Here is a 20,798-nt window from a genome sequence, read left to right on the forward strand (position 1 = left end):
GCTGCTATTGTTTGTCAGTGGTGGAGGAAGTGAATGTTTGTGGAAGGGTTGCCAATCACGTGTGCTGCTTCGTCCTGGATGGTATCAAGCTTGAGTGTTGTTGGAGCTGCACTCATCCAGGCAAATGGAGATTATTCCATTGCACTCCTGACATGTGCCTTGTAGATAGTGGACATGCTTTGGGGAGTCAGGAGATGGGTTACTTGCCACAGGATTCCTCGCCTCTGATCTGCTTTTGTAGCCACAGTATTTATATGGCTGGTCCAGTTCAGTGTCTGGTCAATGGTAACCGCCCCCCCAGGATGTTGATAGTGGGGGATTCAGCGATGGTCATGTCATTGAATGTCAAGGGGTGATGGTTAGATTCCCTCTTGTTAGAGATGGTCATTGCCTGGCACTTGTGTGGCGTGAATGTTACTTGCCACTTGTCAGCCCAAGCCTGAATATTGTCCAGGTCTTGCTGCATTTGGACATGACTCCTCAGAATATGAAGCAGACCGTGAATGGTGCTGAACATTGTGCAATCATCAGCGAGCATCCCCACTTCTGACCTTGTGATGGAAGGAAGGTCATTGATGAAGCTGCTGAAGATGGTTGGGCCTAGGACACTACTGCAGGAGTTCCTCAGGGTAATGTCCTGGAACTGAGATAATTGACCTCCAACAACCACAACCATCTTCCTTTGTGCTAGGTATAACTCCAACCAGTGGGCAGTTTTCCTCTGATTCCAATTGACCCAGTTTTGCTAGGGCTCTTTGATGCCAAACTTGGTCAAATGCTGCCTTGATGTCAAGGGCAGTTGCTATCACCTTGCCTCTGGAGTTCAGCTCTTTTGTCTATGTTTGGACCAAGGCTGTAATGAAGTCAGAAGCTGAGTGACCCTGGCGGAACCCAAACTAAGCGTCAGTGAGCAGGTTTTACATGACATTCTGTACAATGATTGCACTCTATAATGTTCACTCTACAAAAAAGTGAGTGAGAAAGTGTTAAGTTTTGATCTTTTTGCCTTGAAACAAATGTTGTAGAGAAAGGAAATCTTTAAAATTAAATAGGTGGATGAAAGTCATCAATTGCTTTACAAAAAAATGCATATAATTAATTGTTAGGTGTCCTGGAGGAGGGGCATCTCAATGGTTTTACAGCATATGGAGGTCTTTAATGATTACTTAATTTTGGTTGTACATATGAACTCAATAAAATTGAGAGGGGAATTTATTAATAGTATATCAATTTTGCCTAATTGTGTGTCGATAGTGGGTGGGCATTATTGAGGCTTCATTTGTGCTCCTATAAATGCGAACAGACTGAAACTGTAGTTGTTGGAATAGGAGGTGCATATTTGTGATCTATATTTCTACAAATAAAAATCATAATATTGTGTAAAGTTGGCTCCAGAACTACCCTTCACCACCTTACTTTTTGCAGTTGAACATTGTGGAATATAATATCTCATGAGGTGCCTTTTCAGTAGGTCTCTTGCACTGAAATGCTGCACACTAACATGAGCTTATGGGCACCTCACAGAATGGTTGTATAGAATACCCCAAAAGCTTGTATGCTGTACTGGTCTGAATGCTGAGTTAGAGGTATGCAAGCCAGGAAAGTTAAGTTTAATTTTGGCAGAATGAATAAATCTGGTTCTCTTTTTAAAAATTCTATATATAAGAATGTTATACTGAAGAGACCTTGTATCATTTAATTTGTCTTAATCAGCATTCTGTATTAATTTATATATTTGTATAATTTGCACATAATGCACTGGAGCTTAAATTTTATTGTGAGAGGATGCCTGAGAGATTGAAAATATAATAGTAACTTTGAAACTGAGGGGGATGTTTTGAGGGTCCTTGAGCGTTTTCCTAGTATTTCTAGTTCTTTATTCATCAAATTAATACCCAGTTTTTGAGTTTTTATTATTGTGATTATAACATTATTTGCTTTTGCTTATCTGGAACTTGTCCTGTGTAAAGCAAAGAATTAAATGTAAAATTAAATTCTGGTGACCATTGTTCCAAGTGCATTGGGGAATCACTGTAGGTAACAGCATTATGCATTTCAACCAGCAGGGGCTGCTAGATTATCCTAAAGACCAATGAGTAGTACTTTAATTCACTTCATAATGCAACAGTTACTGAGCTCTAAGTTTCTAAGTTGTGTTAAAGTCATGTCTTTATGCCCTCTGGAGGAGGAATTTGATCCCAGGCAAAAATGACTGGATGTGCTTACGCTTATTTGGACAGTTTGATCCAGTTTTACTCTTGGTGGGCTTGTTCCAAAGTTGTGCACCTATCAAATTTGGCAGAATTTTTTTTAAGCCCCATTTGAAGAGAGCTCCTTCAGGGGAGTTAATGGTGGTACAAGAAATGAAATTTCACAGAGCACCTCTGATAGAGTAGAGATTTTATAATTTAGTATATTTTATTCAGCATTTAATATGTCTGCCTTGAGAATGCATTTTAATAAAAAATGTAAGTTGTCCGTTTATTTAGAATCATCACTTCTGTCCTTGATTGGCAAGTGAGCAAATGTTGCTGTCCTTTGTGAAACTATGCTTCTTGTTTTACTGAAGTGTAAATGTAAGATCTCGGCAGTATATTCCAACATTAGCAAGTGAAGCTGAAAACACTTTGCATGCTGGTCCATATCACAGTAGGTGGACTTAATTTTTGGCTCCATAAGGATGCACACCTGTAAATTTTTATTGGCTTATTCTGCAGTATCCCAGTTCTAAATTATTATTTTCCAATGTAGACATTCAATTTGAAATAAGTATTTTGGAGGCCTGACATGAACTAAGGTACCTGTCCAGATTTGTGAATGGTTGAACCTATTTGAATTTTTTTTAGTGGGATACACCCAGAAATATAGGCACTTATTGGCAGTCCCAAATAACTTGCATTGTAAGTGATATAAGCTGCAACCACAGTCAGAATCAAATTATGAATGACAGCCCTTAATGCACCAAAACTGTTTACAACCTAAAGTACAGGACAAGCAGGTGAAAGACACAACTTTTGTGGAATGGGGATCGTTTTACCCAGCAGTTGTCGAGGCCGAGAAACCCTGGGATTGAATGATTGCATGCCTCTGCCCCAGGGAAAGAGTAATTTGTTTGCTGCTATGCATGTTGGGTAAAGAATTTCACCATTCTAACTCCTTCAGTTTATGTTGCCCCACTTTGTAATTTCCTGCCTTTGGTCTTGAGATCAGCCCCAGTGATGCAGAAAGTAGGGACTGGCTGGAACTCCAGGAAAATTGAGTTGCATGAGCACTGGGTGTTCAACAGTCACTGGGGAGTGGAGATGCTTGGAAGTCTTGATTTGGGTTGGGGAGAGGGAATGAGGGCATGGAGTAAGACCCGTCATGGTCAGATGTAATTAACTCTCCAGGACTGTCTTCAACCAGAGCTGAGAACCATAAACATCTCATTCCATCATTATGTCAGGTACCATGATCTGCCAGCAGCCCCCATACCCCCACCCACCATGATTTCAAACATTAACAATTGCAGCAAAGGGAAGGAGTGAGCCTTGGATGGGGGTCTGCAGGATATTAACCATCCCTACTTTTGACTGTGATCCCCTTGGCATTCCAGCCATACAGTAACCACCTCGCCCGGTGCAGGCTGCCAGCGCAGCAGATTCAAGGATCAAGATGCCCCCCACTGCCCTCGATGGAAAAGGACCCTGGAATGGCAATCAACAAAGAAACCCAACAATCAATAAATAGAACTGAAATCTCATCCCACTGGCAGGACTTCAAAATTAGGTGAGGGTGCCAAAGTGGAACCCTGGCATATATAATACAAGTTTAGTCATATTAAATGCAAAGTTTAAAATTAGAGTTCAAGTAATATCTTGTTAAAATACACCGAAACCTGTAAGTTAGACATACAGGGGGCTTTCATCAGTTGTTCTTACTTTCAAAACGGCCACAATAGCCAATAAACCAGATGAGTAAACTATTCAGTGATCAGTTGTATTTCTTGCAGCATTCCTTTAGTACCCTCACCTAATTTTGAAGCCCTGCCAGTGGGATGTGATTTCAATTCTCATTTTTCTGATTGTTGGGTTTCTTTGTTCATTGTCATCCCAGGGCCATTGAGGGCAGTTGGCGGGGTGGGGGAGGGGGACATCTTGATTCATCTGCTGCGTTGGCAGCCTACACAGGGCGAGGTGGTTACTGTACGGCTAGAATGCCAAGGGGACAGCTGAAGTGGGGGTGTTTGATATCCTGCAGACCCTGTCCTAATGTACTTTGTATTTGTATTTTTCTCACTTGGTTGTACTTTTTGCCCCTGTTTAAATTGCAGAACAGATATTTCAGAACATCAAGCAAGAATATAGCCGCTTCCAATGGAGGAGACAGTTAGAAGGAAGTTTTAATCAAAGTGAGACAAACAGTTCTGCTGAGGGATCATCTAATACATTGTTACTAAACGCACCAAGCTCACCAGGTAAGCAGGATATCCAAAATATGTTTCAGAAATTTGCAGCAATATTCTTGCCAGTCTAAGTAAACTTAATTGTGTAATAGGTTGAGCATTTGACATGGTGGGGATCAGGGCTTCCAATTTGCAACTAAGTTCGAGCAGGAAGGTGACAATACTGTGCATCTTTTCCATCGTCTCTTGGCCTTGGATTTGAAGCCAGTGAAAGTTGACCAATTTTGAATCAGATGACAATTTAAAGGCATTGGGTCAGAGGATGGAAAAATGATTGGAAGGAGGAAGGTCAAGTAATTGATCATTTATCAAAATAAATATCTGAAGCTTTTCTACTATCCTTTTTCACAACAATGAACATGCATTCAGAAAATGATAAACCTAGAACAAACTACTATTTTTGGTGTGGGCTACAAATAAGGAAAAAATACTTTATTAGAATATTTAACAGTAAAGCCAAGGTGACTTAAGTTCCAGTGATAAAGCATTTGATGCTGAAGCACAGCGTCCAAGTTAGAACCAGGTTTGTCTTGTGTTGCTAATACTGCTGTCTCTGGTTTGCCATTTGTCTGTCCTTTTCCATTGTTCTTTGCCATTTCACTAAAATGAATAAAGTTTTCTTACCAGAAAGAAACAAATAGGAAAAAAGGTTTATATAAGCTGAGTAGCTTCTGCAATCATTTGGTGATGGTAGATTTGGAGAAGGACCTTTTTAAAGGAAATAATATTTGTAAATCTAATTTTAAAGACCTGAGAAAGAACATTTTACTAAATGGTTTTTCTAAGTATATACTCTAACAGGATGTTGCTTTTGTATATTAATTTAACCTTCATATGTAGATAGGAATCGGTATACTTTTAAGAACTTGATGCCATGTGAGATTAATTGTTTTTGCTTCCCCATCCCCACATAATGAGACTAGTGCTTGTTAGTAGACTTGTTTCTGTCATCATAAAATTTGAACTACTATTTATTGATTCTTTGATCCTTCTGGAATGAAAGGGTCATCTTTCAAATTTTTGCTTTCTTACAGTTTAATAGTGTAAATATTTCTGCAAAATCTTTACCAATCAGTTGGGCTGACATGATATTAGCTATACTTTAGCTCATTAATCTTACTCAGTTCGATCTTTACTCTTGCTTGATTCCATCTTTCTTAACAATTAATGCCATCTTGAGTTCAAAATCAGCATTGAATAACCTTCCTTTACAGGAATCAATTATGAAGGAAGTAGTAGCGGACCGCTAATCAACATAGTTCTGTGAAAGGAAAATAGTGTTTGACAAATTTATTAGAGTTCTTTCAGGATGTAACCAGCAGGATGGATAAAGAGGAATAGTAGATGTAATATATTTGGCTTTCCAAAAGGAATTTGATTGATTGAGGTGCCACAAAAGGTTCCTACGCAAGATGAGAACTCATGATATTAGAGGTGACAATATTACCCTGGATAGAGGATTGGCTAATTAACAGGAAATAAAAGGCAGGATCAATGGATCATTTTCAGGTTGTAAACTATAGCTAGTAGGGTGCGCCAGGGATTGATGTTGGAGGCCTCAACTATTTACAGTCTATATTAATGAAAGCACAGAGTGCATTGTAGCCACATTTGTTTTTATAAAAATAGGTGGAAAAGCAAGATGTAAGGCAGAGTCTGGAAAGTTATACAAATAAGTGAGTGAACAAAAATTTGGTAAATGGAGTATAATGTGAAGTTATCCACTTTGGTAAAAAAGAATAGAAAAACAATATTATCTAACCGGTTTAGAATAGAGGTGTCCCATTTAAGACTAAGCTGAGGAGGAATTTCTTTTGAGCCTTGTTGATCTTTGGAATTCTGTACTCCAGAGAGCAATGGAGGCTGGGTCATTGAATGTCTTCAAGGCTGAGTTGTAGATTTTCGATCTTCAAGGGAGCCAAGGACAGTTAGGGGGCAGGGCAGAAAAGTGGAATTGAGGCCACGTTCAAATGAGCCATGATACTGAAAGACTGAGTTCAACTGGCCTGCTCCTATTCCTGTCTTGTTTATGTTCTTGTCTGTGCCTGTTTATCTTTTTTGTTTATTGGCAAACTCCTCTGAGGTCCTTGGGCCAATCTCAAGCAAACTTGGTGGGATGATACCTTGGACCAAGCAGCATATTATAGGGAAGTTTACACCTAACTACCCCCACCTGGAGTGGCTTTGGCCTCTAGCTAGGGATCCTGTGACCTTGCCCACACTGTGCCCCTGCTGACACTGTAACTCTGACATGCTTTAACCAACTTGAACCATAACGTTCCAAGAAAGAGTGTGACAAATTTATATCCGCAATTTTCTTTCATATCTCATTTGTTTTTCTCTTTTTTGTTTTTATTCTGAAACACTACACATTATTATTTGGTAAGGGAAAGTAACAGGCAGCACGCAGAGTCAGGGAAGACTAAGCTTAAAGCAAAAAGTTGACCAAGTGATAGGCAGAGGAAGGGAAGATGAAGAGACTAGCGCAAGAAGGCAATTATTAACCGAGCATCAACACAAGAACCACCAGTGCTGCAAGTAAAAGACCAAGGCTCTTTTTAAGGGAGCTTTCATCTATGATCCTCATTATACTTCATTCAGACCCGGAATATGATATTGGCAGTAGGCAGTGGTATGTGAATATTGTGGTGCACAAATGCTAATTGCACCCCTTGAGTGAGCCACCTGACTCAACTTCAATGCAATTATGGAAGCAACAACAAAATCGAAACACTTGAAATACATCAAAATACAACAGATCACCAAGAAATACCTTCATTTTGTCTTGAGGGGGAAGAACTTTTAACAAGGTCTGCAATGAAACATTTAATGTTTCAACAAACACTGAAAATGTAGAGAATGCTACTACAGATGTGGCCTTTGACAATTAGGAAAGCAAAGACATTTCTGTGATGCTAAATTACAAAATCCCTTTATTGTAGCAATGTTCCTGTGTCTACAATCTTTGGAAATAAGCATGAATGACTCATTCACTTTGAGGTGTAGTTGTGCCAGTTTGAAGCATGGGTTTGCAATATAGAAAATCTGCCTTGATAGTTGACAGTTGTGAATGGAATCGGTGCCTGCTTCTAAAAGTAGGGTCCATTGCCAGCTGCTTTTTGCACTGTAAATTCATCCCACCAATAGGGAAACAGCTGCATCTGATATTTGGTACCACTGACTTTGAAATAGCAAACCCCTTTTGAGAACACATTCTCCATTGTACATGCCAGCAGACATTGTTTAACTTATTATTGATAAAGTCCTGATTGCTGACTAATGTGAAAAGAGTTGTGTTGTACAGGCTTTGCTAATAAATTGAAGGGGCCAAAGGAAAAAAGCAGGTCTACTGTGCAGAAGGAGACGTGAGAACTGGCTGTCACCATTGCAGCTAAGGGATAAGTCACATGTTTCAATGGCAACTTTGACTTTCTAATGCTCCTGTGCTGTTTAATTTGTTTTAAATTGTTTAATTTGAAATATTGGATGATTCAATTTTTTTGATTAACAGGAATAAACACAAACAAGTTGGAAATTTTTGTCTGACTAGACAACCAGGAAAGAATGAGGAAGTTCATATTGAAAGGTCTGGAATCTCCAGTCTTTTCAAAAAGGAGGAGAAATAATTTCACTTCACACATCCCTTTTTCTTTTATCCTTTCCATTTTTTCCATTGTTCTTTCTCTTTTCTGCCACTTTTTCTTCAGCCTCTTTATCTGTCATTATGATTTAACAGCATCTTTGAAAGTGAGTTGTAAATTTGTGTAAAAATATTAATTTATTCCATTACTTATCTGGAAGCTTGCTCATTTTAGGTGATGCTATAAGAATTACCCATGGGTTAAGGATTGTGCAGCTATTTAAAATATTTATCATTTCTGGCAGCCATATGCTTGGCCAGGAAATCTGTACAGGTCAGTTTCAACAAAAGCATGCAACATTGAAGGTCTGCAGAGAACTGCATTAATATACTTATCAGATTCATAGGCCAGTGGACAAAAAACTTGTTATTTGGTGAGACTGCATTTATGTATCTGGAACTGAGATTCTTTTTTTTAAATATAGGGACGTTATCTAAGAAAGATCAGCCTTTGTTCACATTACGACAGGTTGGAATAATCTGTGAGCGCCTGCTTAAAGACCATGAAAGCAAGATCCGGGAGGAATATGAACAAGTTCTAAACACGAAACTTGCAGGTAGGAGCATCACAAAAATTGCTCATTAATTGTAGAGCTGGAAAGATATATTGAGATGTGGAGGATGAGAGTAATGGGCAAAATATAAAAACGGATAAAGTTTCAGTTTGTGCAGCAACCACCTTCAATGGTAGTCTGAATACACAGGCTTTTGGATATCCTGTAGATGCATTTTGCTAAAGTAGTATCTGAAAAAAAAAACAAAGCTGTAACATGTGCGTGATATTGCAACTGGATAGAGGCAGTCTCTTCAATGGATGAAACAGTAATTTTTTTCAATTTTGAAAGTGCTTTGAAGTATAATATTGAAAATACCATTCCTTTTTTTTCATAACCCTGCAATTTTGTTCAAAGTTAATTTGAGAAAAGTGAACTTTCCCTTGTTTTCAGTTGAAATGAATTTTATTCCAAGGTATTTTCTCTCCCACCATCCCTAACTGCAGAAGTTGGTTGTTCTTGTCAACAAAATTAAGATACAGTATTCCAATTGAATATGTATTTCCAAATTCATGAGAAGCTATTTAAGCTTGTACTGCTACAGGTAGATGTAGATTATATTTTAGTCATTGCTTCATGTTTTAGGTCTGGGCACCACAAAGATTTGAGCTTTGCAAGTCCTCCTGGCTGTAGATCAGCAAAGTAGTGCAATTTTGCCTTTTTCCTTCACTTCTGTCTTTATTTTTCTTTCCTCACCTTTTATCCTTTTATGCTTCCTGTTTGTGTCAGCAACAATTCCACACACACACCCCCCACCCCCCAGCCCAATCTCCCAATTCAGGCTTCAATCATTTTGCTTTGTGGGTGGTCTAGAGATTGGACCGCAAAGGTGCTTGCAGCATGAGGAGTAGAAATTGATTAAGATCTAAAAGGAGAAATTGTCTTGGCCCACGACACACTGCAACAAGCAGGAGGAACTTTTTAAGTTACCCAAGCTGTTTGTTACTTTGTACTCCTGGAAGAAACAATTATAATATGCATAACTCTGCTAAGGAGAGGGGCTTGATGTGATTGACTAGATACTAAACAATTGGGTTGAACCACTACAGCATCATTCACACTCCAAACCAAAATAAACTCTTGGTCTCCTAACCACTCCTGAACAGACCCTTGTCTACCTTTCAAAGAAATACCACTAAAAGTGAATTGACCTCTGGTGTGGCAAACACTTTATATCGAGCCCTATGAATAATTTAAGCCTGATATACATGGGGGCATGATGCATGTCAAAGTGAAAAATTAATCTTTAAAATATGTGGATACAAAAATTGGTCCAGTAGAAAATCTCATAAGCCCTGCCCTGAAAAAAGTATAAATTTCTAATAATTTGATTTTGACTTGTGTGCAAAGCATACTTTGTAACAATCTCAACTGAATTGAATCCAAGCATTTTTTCCTTTAGAATCAACTTCAGTGGTATTCTTGATGTTTTAAGTTGAATAATCTTTTCTTTTTCAGAACAATATGATGCTTTTGTGAAATTCACACATGACCAGATTATGAGACGATATGGAGAACGACCTGCTAGTTGTAAGTGTAGACGGCTTGTAGGCTTCAGAATTCTTAATTGAATTGGAACCTTTTTTTGGAGAGGAAAGCCATCTAACCATTTTTGCCCATCAGTTAGACCCTAAATATGAAGATTCTGCATATCAGATTTACATAGTGTGCCTTTGACCATTGTGGATCCAGCTTTACTTTTGAGTTACTCTTTCCACACACCTCCCCCCGCCCTTAATTGTTTGAAAGGTTAAGGCATTTAATACATTTTATCTTTTTTAGCAATGTAAACTGCTTAACAGCTCTTAGAAGTATCTGTGCAGCACTTAGACTGCTTATGTTGCTGATAGTTTGTACAGCAGCACATTTTGACTTAATCAAATATATGTGCAATTGTGTAATGCTTTTTTTAAAGCCACTGTAGTCTGTTTGGAAAATGTGCTCTTACAATGCTGCCAAGTAGAGAGTTCATGATTTTGACATCAGATGAGGGAAATACAATACGCCTTCAGGATGGCATATTACTTGGGATCTTGGAGTTGATTTAAGATAATTTTTTAAATGCACGCTGTCCTTGCTCTTGTGGATGGGTGAGGCTTGATGGGAGCAGCCAACAAAGCTTCTGCATTTGCTGCAATGCATGCTTCAGATGGTATACATTGTTGCAGCATGCTGCTGGTAGATGTTTAGACTAGAGGCTGAAGCGCTGGTCAATCAGACTATTTTGTCCTTGATGGTTTTGAGCTGCTTGTGTTTTTGTATCTGCACTGGCAAGTGGATAACATTTCATCAAGCTGGTAACTTGTGCCTTGGAAGTAGTGGTTAAGCTTTGAGTCAGATGAACAACTCAATACGGAATATCCAGCTTCTGACCTTCTGTAGTAATCATAGCATTTAAAAGGCTACTGAAGTTAAATTTCTAATTAATATAGCCCCCCTGAATTTTGATACTGTCATTGAACATCATGGGGAGGTGGTTAATATTTTCTTATTGTTGATGGTCGTTGCCTAGCACTTGTGGTATTAATGTTATTTCTCATGTAACAGCCCAAGCCTGGATGATGTTTGGGCCTTTTTGGCATGTAGGCACACACTGCTTCATTATCTGAGAATGGTTGAATGGAGCTCAACATTGCAAACATCAGCAAACGGTCTCATTTCTGAGCTTTTTGAAGGGTAAATCATTGGAGCAGGTGGAGATAGTTGGGCCAAAGACACTACCTTGAAGGACTCTTGGACTGATATCCATCCTCTGCCTGAGATTAGTCTCCAACAACCATAGCTATCTTATGTTGTTCCAGTTACGATTCCAGCAATTGGAGAATATTATTTCCAAATCCTGTTGACGTGTTTTTACCTGTGTTACTTGGCACCAGGCTCTGCCAAATGCTGCCTTGATATCATGGACTGTCATTTTTGCCTTATCTCTTGAATTCAGTTTTTTTTTCATGTTAGAGTCAGGGATAGAGCAGTGTGATCCGGGCAGAACTGAGCATCAGTTAACATGTTATGTTGAGCAAGTGCTACTTGATAGCACTGATGACAAGTCTCAGCATTTGGGAACAGTCAGATGGGGCAGAAATTGACTTGTACTTTTTGTACATTGGCATAGTTTGGCAATTTTCTGCATTTATTGGGTAGATGCCAGTGCTACAACTGTAGTTGAATAGCTTAGCTAGAGGTATAGTTAGTTCTGGGGTACAGGTCTTCAGTACAGCAGGAATGTCATTACAGCCTCTAGTCTTTCCTTCTTTGCCACAAAGTGAATCATATTTTCTGAAGGCCGGCTGACTTGAATGCAAGTTGTTCAGTTATGGGGATCTTGGACAGAAGCCAAGAAGGATTATGCATATAGTATTCGGACTGAAGATTATTGCAAACACTTGCCTTATTTTTGCACTCTGCCACTGTTGAAGATGGGAAACTTCATGAAGCTGCCTCTTGGTTGCTTAATTGTTCGTCATATTCGTGAATAGATGTGGCAAGATTGCAGATTTTGACTAATCCATCAATTGTGGCATTGCCTAGCTCTGTATAATGTGTGGCATTTACTTACCTTGAATGTAGAGCTGTGTTGTAGCTTTGCCAGGATGGCAACTTATTATCAGGTAGGCCTGATGCCCCAGGTATGCTGTTCCAAACTTTGAACCTGGTTTGATGAGAATGGCAGTGTGAAGAATATGCTGGTGTATGAAGTTGAAGATTGTAATGATATACAATTATGCTGCTGAAGGCCCAAGGCATCTTGTAAATTTTCTGCTGCAGATCTGTTCTTGATCTATTCTACTTAGTGGTGGTAGTGTCACATGACACAATGGAGGTTGTCCTTTGTGTGAAGGCAGGGTTTGAACTTTGCAGTGCTAACTTGAATCAATGCAGTCATAGAACATCACATCTGCGATAGGTAGGTCATTGAGGATAAGGTAAAGCGGGTTATTTCCTTGTTGACTTTTCTCACCACTTATTGCAAGCCCCGTTTTGAGAGCGATGTCCTTGAGAGCTTAGCCAGAGGTGATATTGTCAACACGGTCTTGGTGATGCGCTCCAGGTAGGGGACTTCATTGTTCATTTTATGCCCTTTGCTAACCTCAGGGTTTCCTTTAATTGTTGTTCAACATGGAATACATAGGGCTTCATAGAATTCAAAGTTAATATTGAGTGTTTGCTGTATTGTGTACCAATCTGGTCTCCATATCATTGAAAAGGTTGCCGAGGTACTGAAGGTACAAAAAGGCTTACACAGATCCCAGAACTGGTTGTATCAAGAAGTATTAAGCATCTAGCATATACAATTTCAAAGACCAGTTTCCACAATTAAAGTAATTTTTTTGTCAAAAGGCTGTAAAGTAGTTTCTGGTTTGTAACGATTCAAAATTGTTACATTGGGAATCTTGACCTCAGTGCATGGGGTTTCACGTCCATTGTCAGCATATCTTTTGTTCCGATCTTTGGTGTGCAATTCTCAATTGTAATTTGTTTTTAAACGGAAAATGCTCGGCAGGCCAAGCAGCATCTTTGTGAACGATAAGAAATTTTTGTGTCGATGACCTTTCATCAGAGTTGGAATAAGTTAGGTGTAACTGGTTTTAAGCAAGTGTAGAGGCAGTGAAATGAGGGCAACGATGCAAAAAGGGTAAGATCTGTGATGGATTGGAAAGCAGGAGAGATTAAATAGCAAAAAAGATGATAGTGCAAGGAAAAAAAAATGGCAATGGACAAATAAATAAACAAAAGATGGACCATAGGGAGATGTAATTGTAAATAGCAGAACAGTCTCGCTATTTTCTGTTTTCCATTTTCAACATCTGCAGTATTTTGCTTTTATCTCGAGTATCTTGTATGTATAACCCTGAATGTTCAGCAAAAATTCCTGGATTTCGACTTTGTGTGCTTTTTTTATAATGTACATAAATCAGCAATGATATCTGTTTGTTTGCATTAAGCCTAGGAATGGGTTTGGAATTGCTGAAGAACTTTTGAACTAAGCAGTAGCAAAATTCAAGTTAGTTTATACAATCACAGTTTACTTGTAACATGAATAGGTCGCAAATTAATACATGCCACATAGCTGCAGCCAGGAAGTCATGTGTTCATTTCCTGTGCAATTCTAAATTGAAAGACCTAAAAGTTGTCCACGTATATTTAAGTAAACTGTTTTGCAGGTAATACCCCAACTGAATTTTGAATTGTTCATCTTTCATCCAGTCATTTTGAAATACTAAATGTCACTGGAGGTACAAATCCTCCAAATTAAGAAAATATTAACCCGCTGGACAAATTCAAAATCTGCACACTTTTGTTAAATTGAAGTAACAAAGGATGCAGCAAGTAAGTTATTACAGAAAGGGTTTCAGTTCTTGATGGATAAACTGAATAATACCAGCAGTATTTATGGTGAAAAAAATGTTAATGTGCTCGTAAGGTGTTGCCTGCCATTTTGCTGTCTGTGGCTTTATTAACTGGTAATATTACTGTGCAGACAACTTGAATGTATATAGCCCCTTGCACAGGGACATTTAATCAGACAAAAACTGTCTTAAACCAAAGGGGATATTCAGAAAGGTGATGGAAAGTTTGGCCAAAAGTGATGGAAGTGCCATTACAACAGGTAGTAAGTAGTTCATTGCCTATTGTTACGGACAAGAGGGGAGTTAATTTAAACAGCCCTGATTTCTCCTCTTGCTATTGTCCATAAACAGAAGGGTGTTTTGATATGCTTCCCCCTTTATAAGTGGTGGCATATTTCCCAACCCCCCCCCCCACCATTTTCAGTGTGATCAAATGTTCTATTAATAACCCCACAGCAAGCTCGAGATAAGGATTAACTCAAAAGGGTTAATTTGTTTACACAGACAAGGCAGGAGGGGATTCGCTACATAGCCTTTGTGCACTCATACAGTAGAAGAGGGATAATAAAGACAGATTTACAGGGCCAGAGTCCAGAATCAAAATCCAATGAGGTATTCCTTCACAGAGGTTGGCAGGCTAAAAACTGATGTTGGATAGTTGACTTCCACGATGAGAGACACACAGATGAATCAGTCTTGTAGGCAATTGCACAGAAGTCCCAGGAGAAACAGTGTAGATGGGGCCAGGTATTCAGCCTGGGTAGAGCTCTTTTTGTGTTCTACTAGGTAGGTGGAAAGATGTCAGACTGAGGTTTTTTCAGTACAGCAAGGCAACATTACTGGTTACACAAGGCAGAAGATTCCATGTTTCATGACTCGCTTATCTCCACTCTGACTTTGACGAAGGGTGCGTATCCCTTTGTCTGGGTCCCAGAGCTTGTTAGTGTTCCAGCCATTTAGTCTTAAGGGGAGGTTGCGGCCCTTTGTCCTAGCAGACAAACAAGTTGGTTGGCCAGGTCTGGCTATTGTAATAGAAAGGACCTTCATAGATTCCCTTTGAATTTGGTCTTTGCAGCCTGCGGGGGTTATTAGTGTCCCTTCAGAGATATTGAGGTCCGAATTTCCCTGATATTGTCAGAAAGTTCCTTTTTTCGAGGGTCACAGACAGCTTCAGCCATTTCAAAAGGAGTCACGTTTTAAAAATTTTAGAAATTAACCATGCGGTCTTGTAAGAAATAGTTTGAGGTCTTAGACCCCTGGCACTATTTTTAGGTGTTTTTTTTTGTTAGATGGGGCGTCTGAAAATGCATCAAATTCCAGAGCATGGGCCTAAACGGTTGGAGGTATTGCGAGTAATGGTGAAATGAGGATGAGGTAGTGGATGCACATGAGCTGAGATTCTGAGGAAGAGGGTTCTGGTGAGGTATTGTAGGGCTGAAGGAGGTTACAAATTGGAAAGGGCAAGAAATTAATACATCAGGCTTTGGGAACTGATAACCACTGAGTCAGCAAGGACAAAAGTGATGGATAAATAGGACTTTGCCGCACCGAGTTTTCAATGGGCTGAAGTTTGCATAGGGTGGTGGGTGGAAGGGCAGCCAGGAAAACATTTGAATAGAGAAAGAAATTTGGAGCTGATGTGCACGGGTGAGTACTCATCTGCTCCTGAAACAATGTCAAGATGGGAGTAGATGATCTGTAAGAACAGTCAAATGAATTACTACTGTCCAACATCTAAATCTTTGAAATAAAGTGGATGTCTGAATCTAAACAGTAGCTCCCAGCAGTTGTGCAGGTTAGAAAGACTCCATCTATGCTGAACAAATGGTTCTCAGCTAAATGTGACAATCTGGTTACTGCAGTTGGCTTTGTATGGACAATGAAAGTATAGGGTTGGGGTGTTTACTGTTGATACACTGACACCTATTGAATAAAGTATTGTGGGGATCCTGTGCAGTGAATTTGACTGGTTCTACCTTGTTTTGAAAAAAGTGGCAGCACCCACTGTCTGCAGCTAAAGTATGAAGAATGACTGCTTTGAGGCACTAGAAGGTAGCTGGCATCTGTTGGGCTAGCCCAGTGTAAATTACTGCTGTCGAGAGAAGGGGGAAGGGAGGCAATAGATATCCTTTCTTCCCAGCAAAACGTACCTTTAATGAATGGATTTAGCTGGAAAATTATGGGTTTGGCACAATTTCATTTTAATAAATTCCAGAATTGTAATCAAGATAGGATAAAAGCCACAAACCACTTTTTTAAAAAACCCTGGTTAATTTCAGTAGTAATCCTTGCAATGATTTCTGCATTGCGTGTGGTTGCTCTTGGGCAACTGTATTAACTGTTGTAATGAAGTTCTGATGTTGCCTCAATGTATTGGCATAACATTGGATAATCTTCCCTAAATGGTGTGCCTTGAATGATTTAATATTAGTCTGTATTAGTTTGAATAGTGAATTGTAGGAACTTTTGTTATCTGGATGACTGGGCCAATTTACTTAGGATTTTTAAGGGCTTTTATCTATCTCTATATTATAACAGTTTTTTCTTTTTTCCCTTCACAGATGTGTCCTGAAGCATTTTGTGATTGAACGGGTGTTGGCTTTCACCTCAAGTCAGCTGCTGTACTTATGAGAACTAATTTTGGTGCCATGTTTTACCCACCTTCTACTTGAGGGATTTTAACTCTTCACTGCTGGCCCACCCTACCTCTTGTAAAAATGAAACAAAAACAAAAAAAAATCTGACTTTACCAGTCAATGTGCTATCAGTACAGAGATTTGTCTACTTTCCACTGCTAACTCTGCTACTGTGAGAATAACCTGCCATTTATTTCCAGTTCAAGAAGCTGAATACCAAGCAACAGTTAATCTGCGTTAAGAAGTGGCACTGAATATGGGATTGTTACCGTGCAAACCTTTTGAAAGGATTAAAGTTCTGTCACAAGTGATTAATCTGAATTTTGAACGTCATTAAAGTAGAAATTTCAGTTTCTCTGTATTGATCTGAAAAATACAGTGCACTACAGTAATATTGCAGAAATCTCCATTTCTTGTAGAATAGATTTTATTTTTTTTTTATTTAGTGGAGCATTGTTACCTGTCAGCTAAAAACATCTGTAACACTGCTACTTTGCAGTAATTGGGATGTGCATATCAAAAGTTTGAATTGGAGACTTGCAAATGGCACATAAAACCCATAGATGATCTGAAGCAGAAAATGACTGAGCCAAGAATATAAACATTCATGGTTCACGGGTCAGACCATATATGAATTCTATACATTTGGAAGTCACTATATAGTGCTAATAATTTTTTGTCTCAAATTAGATGTCTTGGAAGGGCATTGGATGGTTTGTCAGGGACTTGTTTGTACTAAATTTATTTCCTGAAAATGGAAAAGCCAGTAATCATTTGTGAAATGGTACAAAGGGTTAAAATGGGCTAAATGGCCTTAAATATTCCTGTGTTTTTGGTTTGAACTCAGTTTTGTAGAGTTGTCTGTTGAAACAATAGTGATAATTTTTACCTGTTGTACCAGAAATTTTAGATTGGCTTTCGATCTTATTTGCCAACTTTTGGATATGTCTGCAACATTATTTGAGCTGGCTTTTTAAAGGTTGTTGCCCAAATTACATTTTCTGATATAAAATGCTTCTAACTCATTAACTGTAGATATTGATCTTTAGCTCAGCCAATTGTGTATGATCACAAAATGGATTAGATCATGAGCTGACTTTCAGGAAACTGGTCTGTTTGGAGAAAATTGGCTTGTGCAGGACTCTTAATTTGCATACCCAATCAGACTGAACTCTGTCCAGCTGTTTTTGATATTCTATAGCCAGACTACAGTATCAACAGTATAGATCGTCACTATCAGGTTAACAGGTTACAAATGTACAAGGACAAACAGTGGCATTATTTGATCCATCATTGTGTTATGACCATTCTGTTTTCACAATGTGCAGGAATAACAGGGTTTGTTCAGCAGTTAGAATGAATTGCAATGAATGTTTTTTTTTAAGCATACCTAACCAAAAAGTGCAACTTTTACCTTGCTCTTTGTACGTTTCTTGCCCTATGTAGTGCTAACAAGCTTAGTTTAAAAAGAAATAAAAAATTGACCTAAATAGACATCTTTTATATCCTATTTTAATTCAAACACTTGTTTGGATTTTGCATCTCCAATTTATACTGTTTGAAAATTGATTTGTAACCTGTATTAGTCTTGCATTTGCCTACTTGTGATTAATTGCCTACTTGTGATTAATTACCTACTTGTGGTTTAGTTGACTTGTGTTAATAAATCTAGAGTGGCCTTATGAAAACAACTGGATGGTAAAAATGTCTTGGGATTATAACATTGTCAGAATTAAGGACACAGTCAAATGAAGCTGACATTAGTGTTGATAAAAACCTGACTACTGTCTAGAATATAAGGGTTCCAAAATGCAATTATGTACCCCTTTATTAATGAACCAACACCTTCAAATTTTTGTGGTATTCATTATATACAGGGAAGCAGTACTACATTAAATTCTCGCAAGTGAATTCATACTCTGGAGATGATACTTGTCAGTTTTTTTCCTCCAGTTGTAGGCATTTTTAATAGCACGCAGTTACATTATTTGGTTGTATAAATCAGTAATAAGATGCCCTTGTGCTTAAAATCAATTTGGACAAAATTACAAACTTAAGAATTCAAATTGCTGCAAATTTCATCTAGTCACATCTGAACATGATAAGATCAGTTTTGGTCTTAAGTAACATAACTGGGTGCACAAACGCAATGTAACAGAACTTTGGCTCTGGACATTGAGAACAGAGATGGCTAGAAAGCCCTACTAAATTTGACAAAATTAAGTTCTTCATTAAATATAGTGATCTACAGTTGAGCTATTCAATCACATTTTTGGATGTAGGGGATGGTGATGGGGGCAGGGGAGCTGTCATTGTATCAGCATAATTGTTTAATAAAAGATGCTTGTCCTTTCAAAACCTTCCAGTATTCTGACAATTTTCCCGACTCTCATCTAAAGTCCTAGTTCCCCTATTGGTTTGTTATGTTGTGGACTGATTCTGAAGTCATCTTTGATCAGAGTACAGTGTCTTTTCAGCCTGTGGTTTTATGACTCATTCATTTTCACTCAAGTTCGTTTCAAGCCCTAGTTTTAAGTAAACTCCACTACCAGAGTCTTTTGTACAACTGGTACTGTAGTTAAGAACAGTGCCTTCCATTCAACAGTTTTATGCTGTATATACTTCGTCAACTCTTACAAAGAAGGTAAAAGAAAAAGTCTTCTGAACTACTTGGTCAAGGATGAGAGAAATCTCTCCCCTTGAATCTCCCATTCCATTGAAATGCACTAAAAAAACATTGTAATCTCAAAAGTTTACTGTAGAAAAGGCTAAAATGGAGGATATTCATTTATAGATTGGAGTGAGATGTACTAAATGACATTGCTGTGAGGAAAGATCACTAGACCAAAATGTGAACTTTTGTTTTCTAAATGTGATTTGTCAGTTAATCCTGCTATGGGATGAGTTGGCAAAGAGGAATCCGATATAAGTGGACTAAATTTAAACAAGTCTTGGATGATAGTAAAGCATGTTCGTTTCTGTGTGTAACTGTATTTTCAGAGGAAAGCTTTCCTACAATCTAGTCAATCCCGTTTTTTGATTCTTTTACAGTTTTTTGCCTTTTTATCTTTTCTGAGTATTACAAATTGAAGAGTAGGTTTATCGAGTGGCTAGTTTGTTTTCTGGCAGTATAGTACTAGCTAATCCTGGTGCAGTAGAATATCCCGAAAAAATTGCTGGATATACATGACAAAATAAAGTTCAAAATTAAGACTTGTGTGGAGCTCAATTTTTTTTAAGATTGGAAAGTAGTTCAGTGCTTAGAACAGTTTAGTTTTGCCATGGTGTTTGTTGCAACATGAATTGGAAAGCCAGAGGTCTAGATTTTAAATTAGCAGAGAGGACACAAAACTTGTTCTAATCACTTGCAAACATACTTTCATGAAATTCTAAAATCGTATTTGATATTCATGTGCTTATCTAACACATACAAGACAGCTGGTGACAAGGCTATTGGCACTCTGCAAAGCAAATACTGTTCCTTGCTCATTGAGGTAATATTTGCTCATTACTGAAGTGTTCTGTGTATTAGATGTATTGTTTGTGGTTATCACATCTCCTTTGTTTAGAAAATTATTTTAATTCACCATTAAATGCCATTTGTTTCATTGAACCTCATTAAACAAATACAAACATCAACTTAATGATTCCTAATTTTGTGTATTTTGGGAGAGTTCAGTAAGTTGGTCTTTCATTCTGTTTAGCTGTAATATTACATTTATTCCTGAGTGTGGCTAGTTGTAGAAATCAAATGAGCCCAGGTGGTTAGAAATTGCAAGTGGATTGTTAAAGCATAATGTAGTAAACGGAAATATGTTTGTTGAAACTATTGGAGTCTGAGGAAAAACCTGCTTGCAATACACAAGCATATGCTTATATTACAGATCGGTCTTAAAATTTCCTCACTTTCTTGAATTAGTAATGCTAAAGCGGGTTCCTGACGGGGGTCGGTGAGAAGATTTCGAAGTCTGCTATTGGCTACCTACCTTGCCATGTAAAAAATTTAAAGTCTATTTAATGCCAATCCCTGAAACTTATAGTTTGTTTCCCCAAGTCAACAATTCAGACTGGCACCTAAGAACTAGGAGCAGGAGTAGACAATTCAGCCCCTTGAGCCTGCCCCGCCATTCATTACAATCATGGCTGATCTCATTTCGGCCTCAACTCCAATTTCCC

At 38.3% G+C, this 20,798-nt stretch overlaps 1 protein-coding gene across 1 annotated transcript in view; it reads left to right on the top strand.

Moving 5' to 3' along the window:
• akirin1 (akirin 1) overlaps nt 1–20,261 on the top strand; it is a 31,696-nt gene extending 11,435 nt beyond the window's left edge. The window contains exons 2-5 of the mRNA XM_041212918.1: nt 4,313–4,456; nt 8,510–8,641; nt 10,097–10,168; nt 16,548–20,261. Coding sequence (XP_041068852.1) covers nt 4,313–4,456; nt 8,510–8,641; nt 10,097–10,168; nt 16,548–16,558 — 359 coding nt within the window. The 3' untranslated portion in view covers nt 16,559–20,261. The remainder of the gene's footprint in view (nt 1–4,312; nt 4,457–8,509; nt 8,642–10,096; nt 10,169–16,547) is intronic.
• The last annotated feature ends 537 nt before the right edge of the window (nt 20,262–20,798 follow it).

This window comes from Carcharodon carcharias, chromosome 19, assembly GCF_017639515.1.
Source record: "Carcharodon carcharias isolate sCarCar2 chromosome 19, sCarCar2.pri, whole genome shotgun sequence".
Lineage (NCBI taxonomy): Eukaryota > Metazoa > Chordata > Chondrichthyes > Lamniformes > Lamnidae > Carcharodon > Carcharodon carcharias.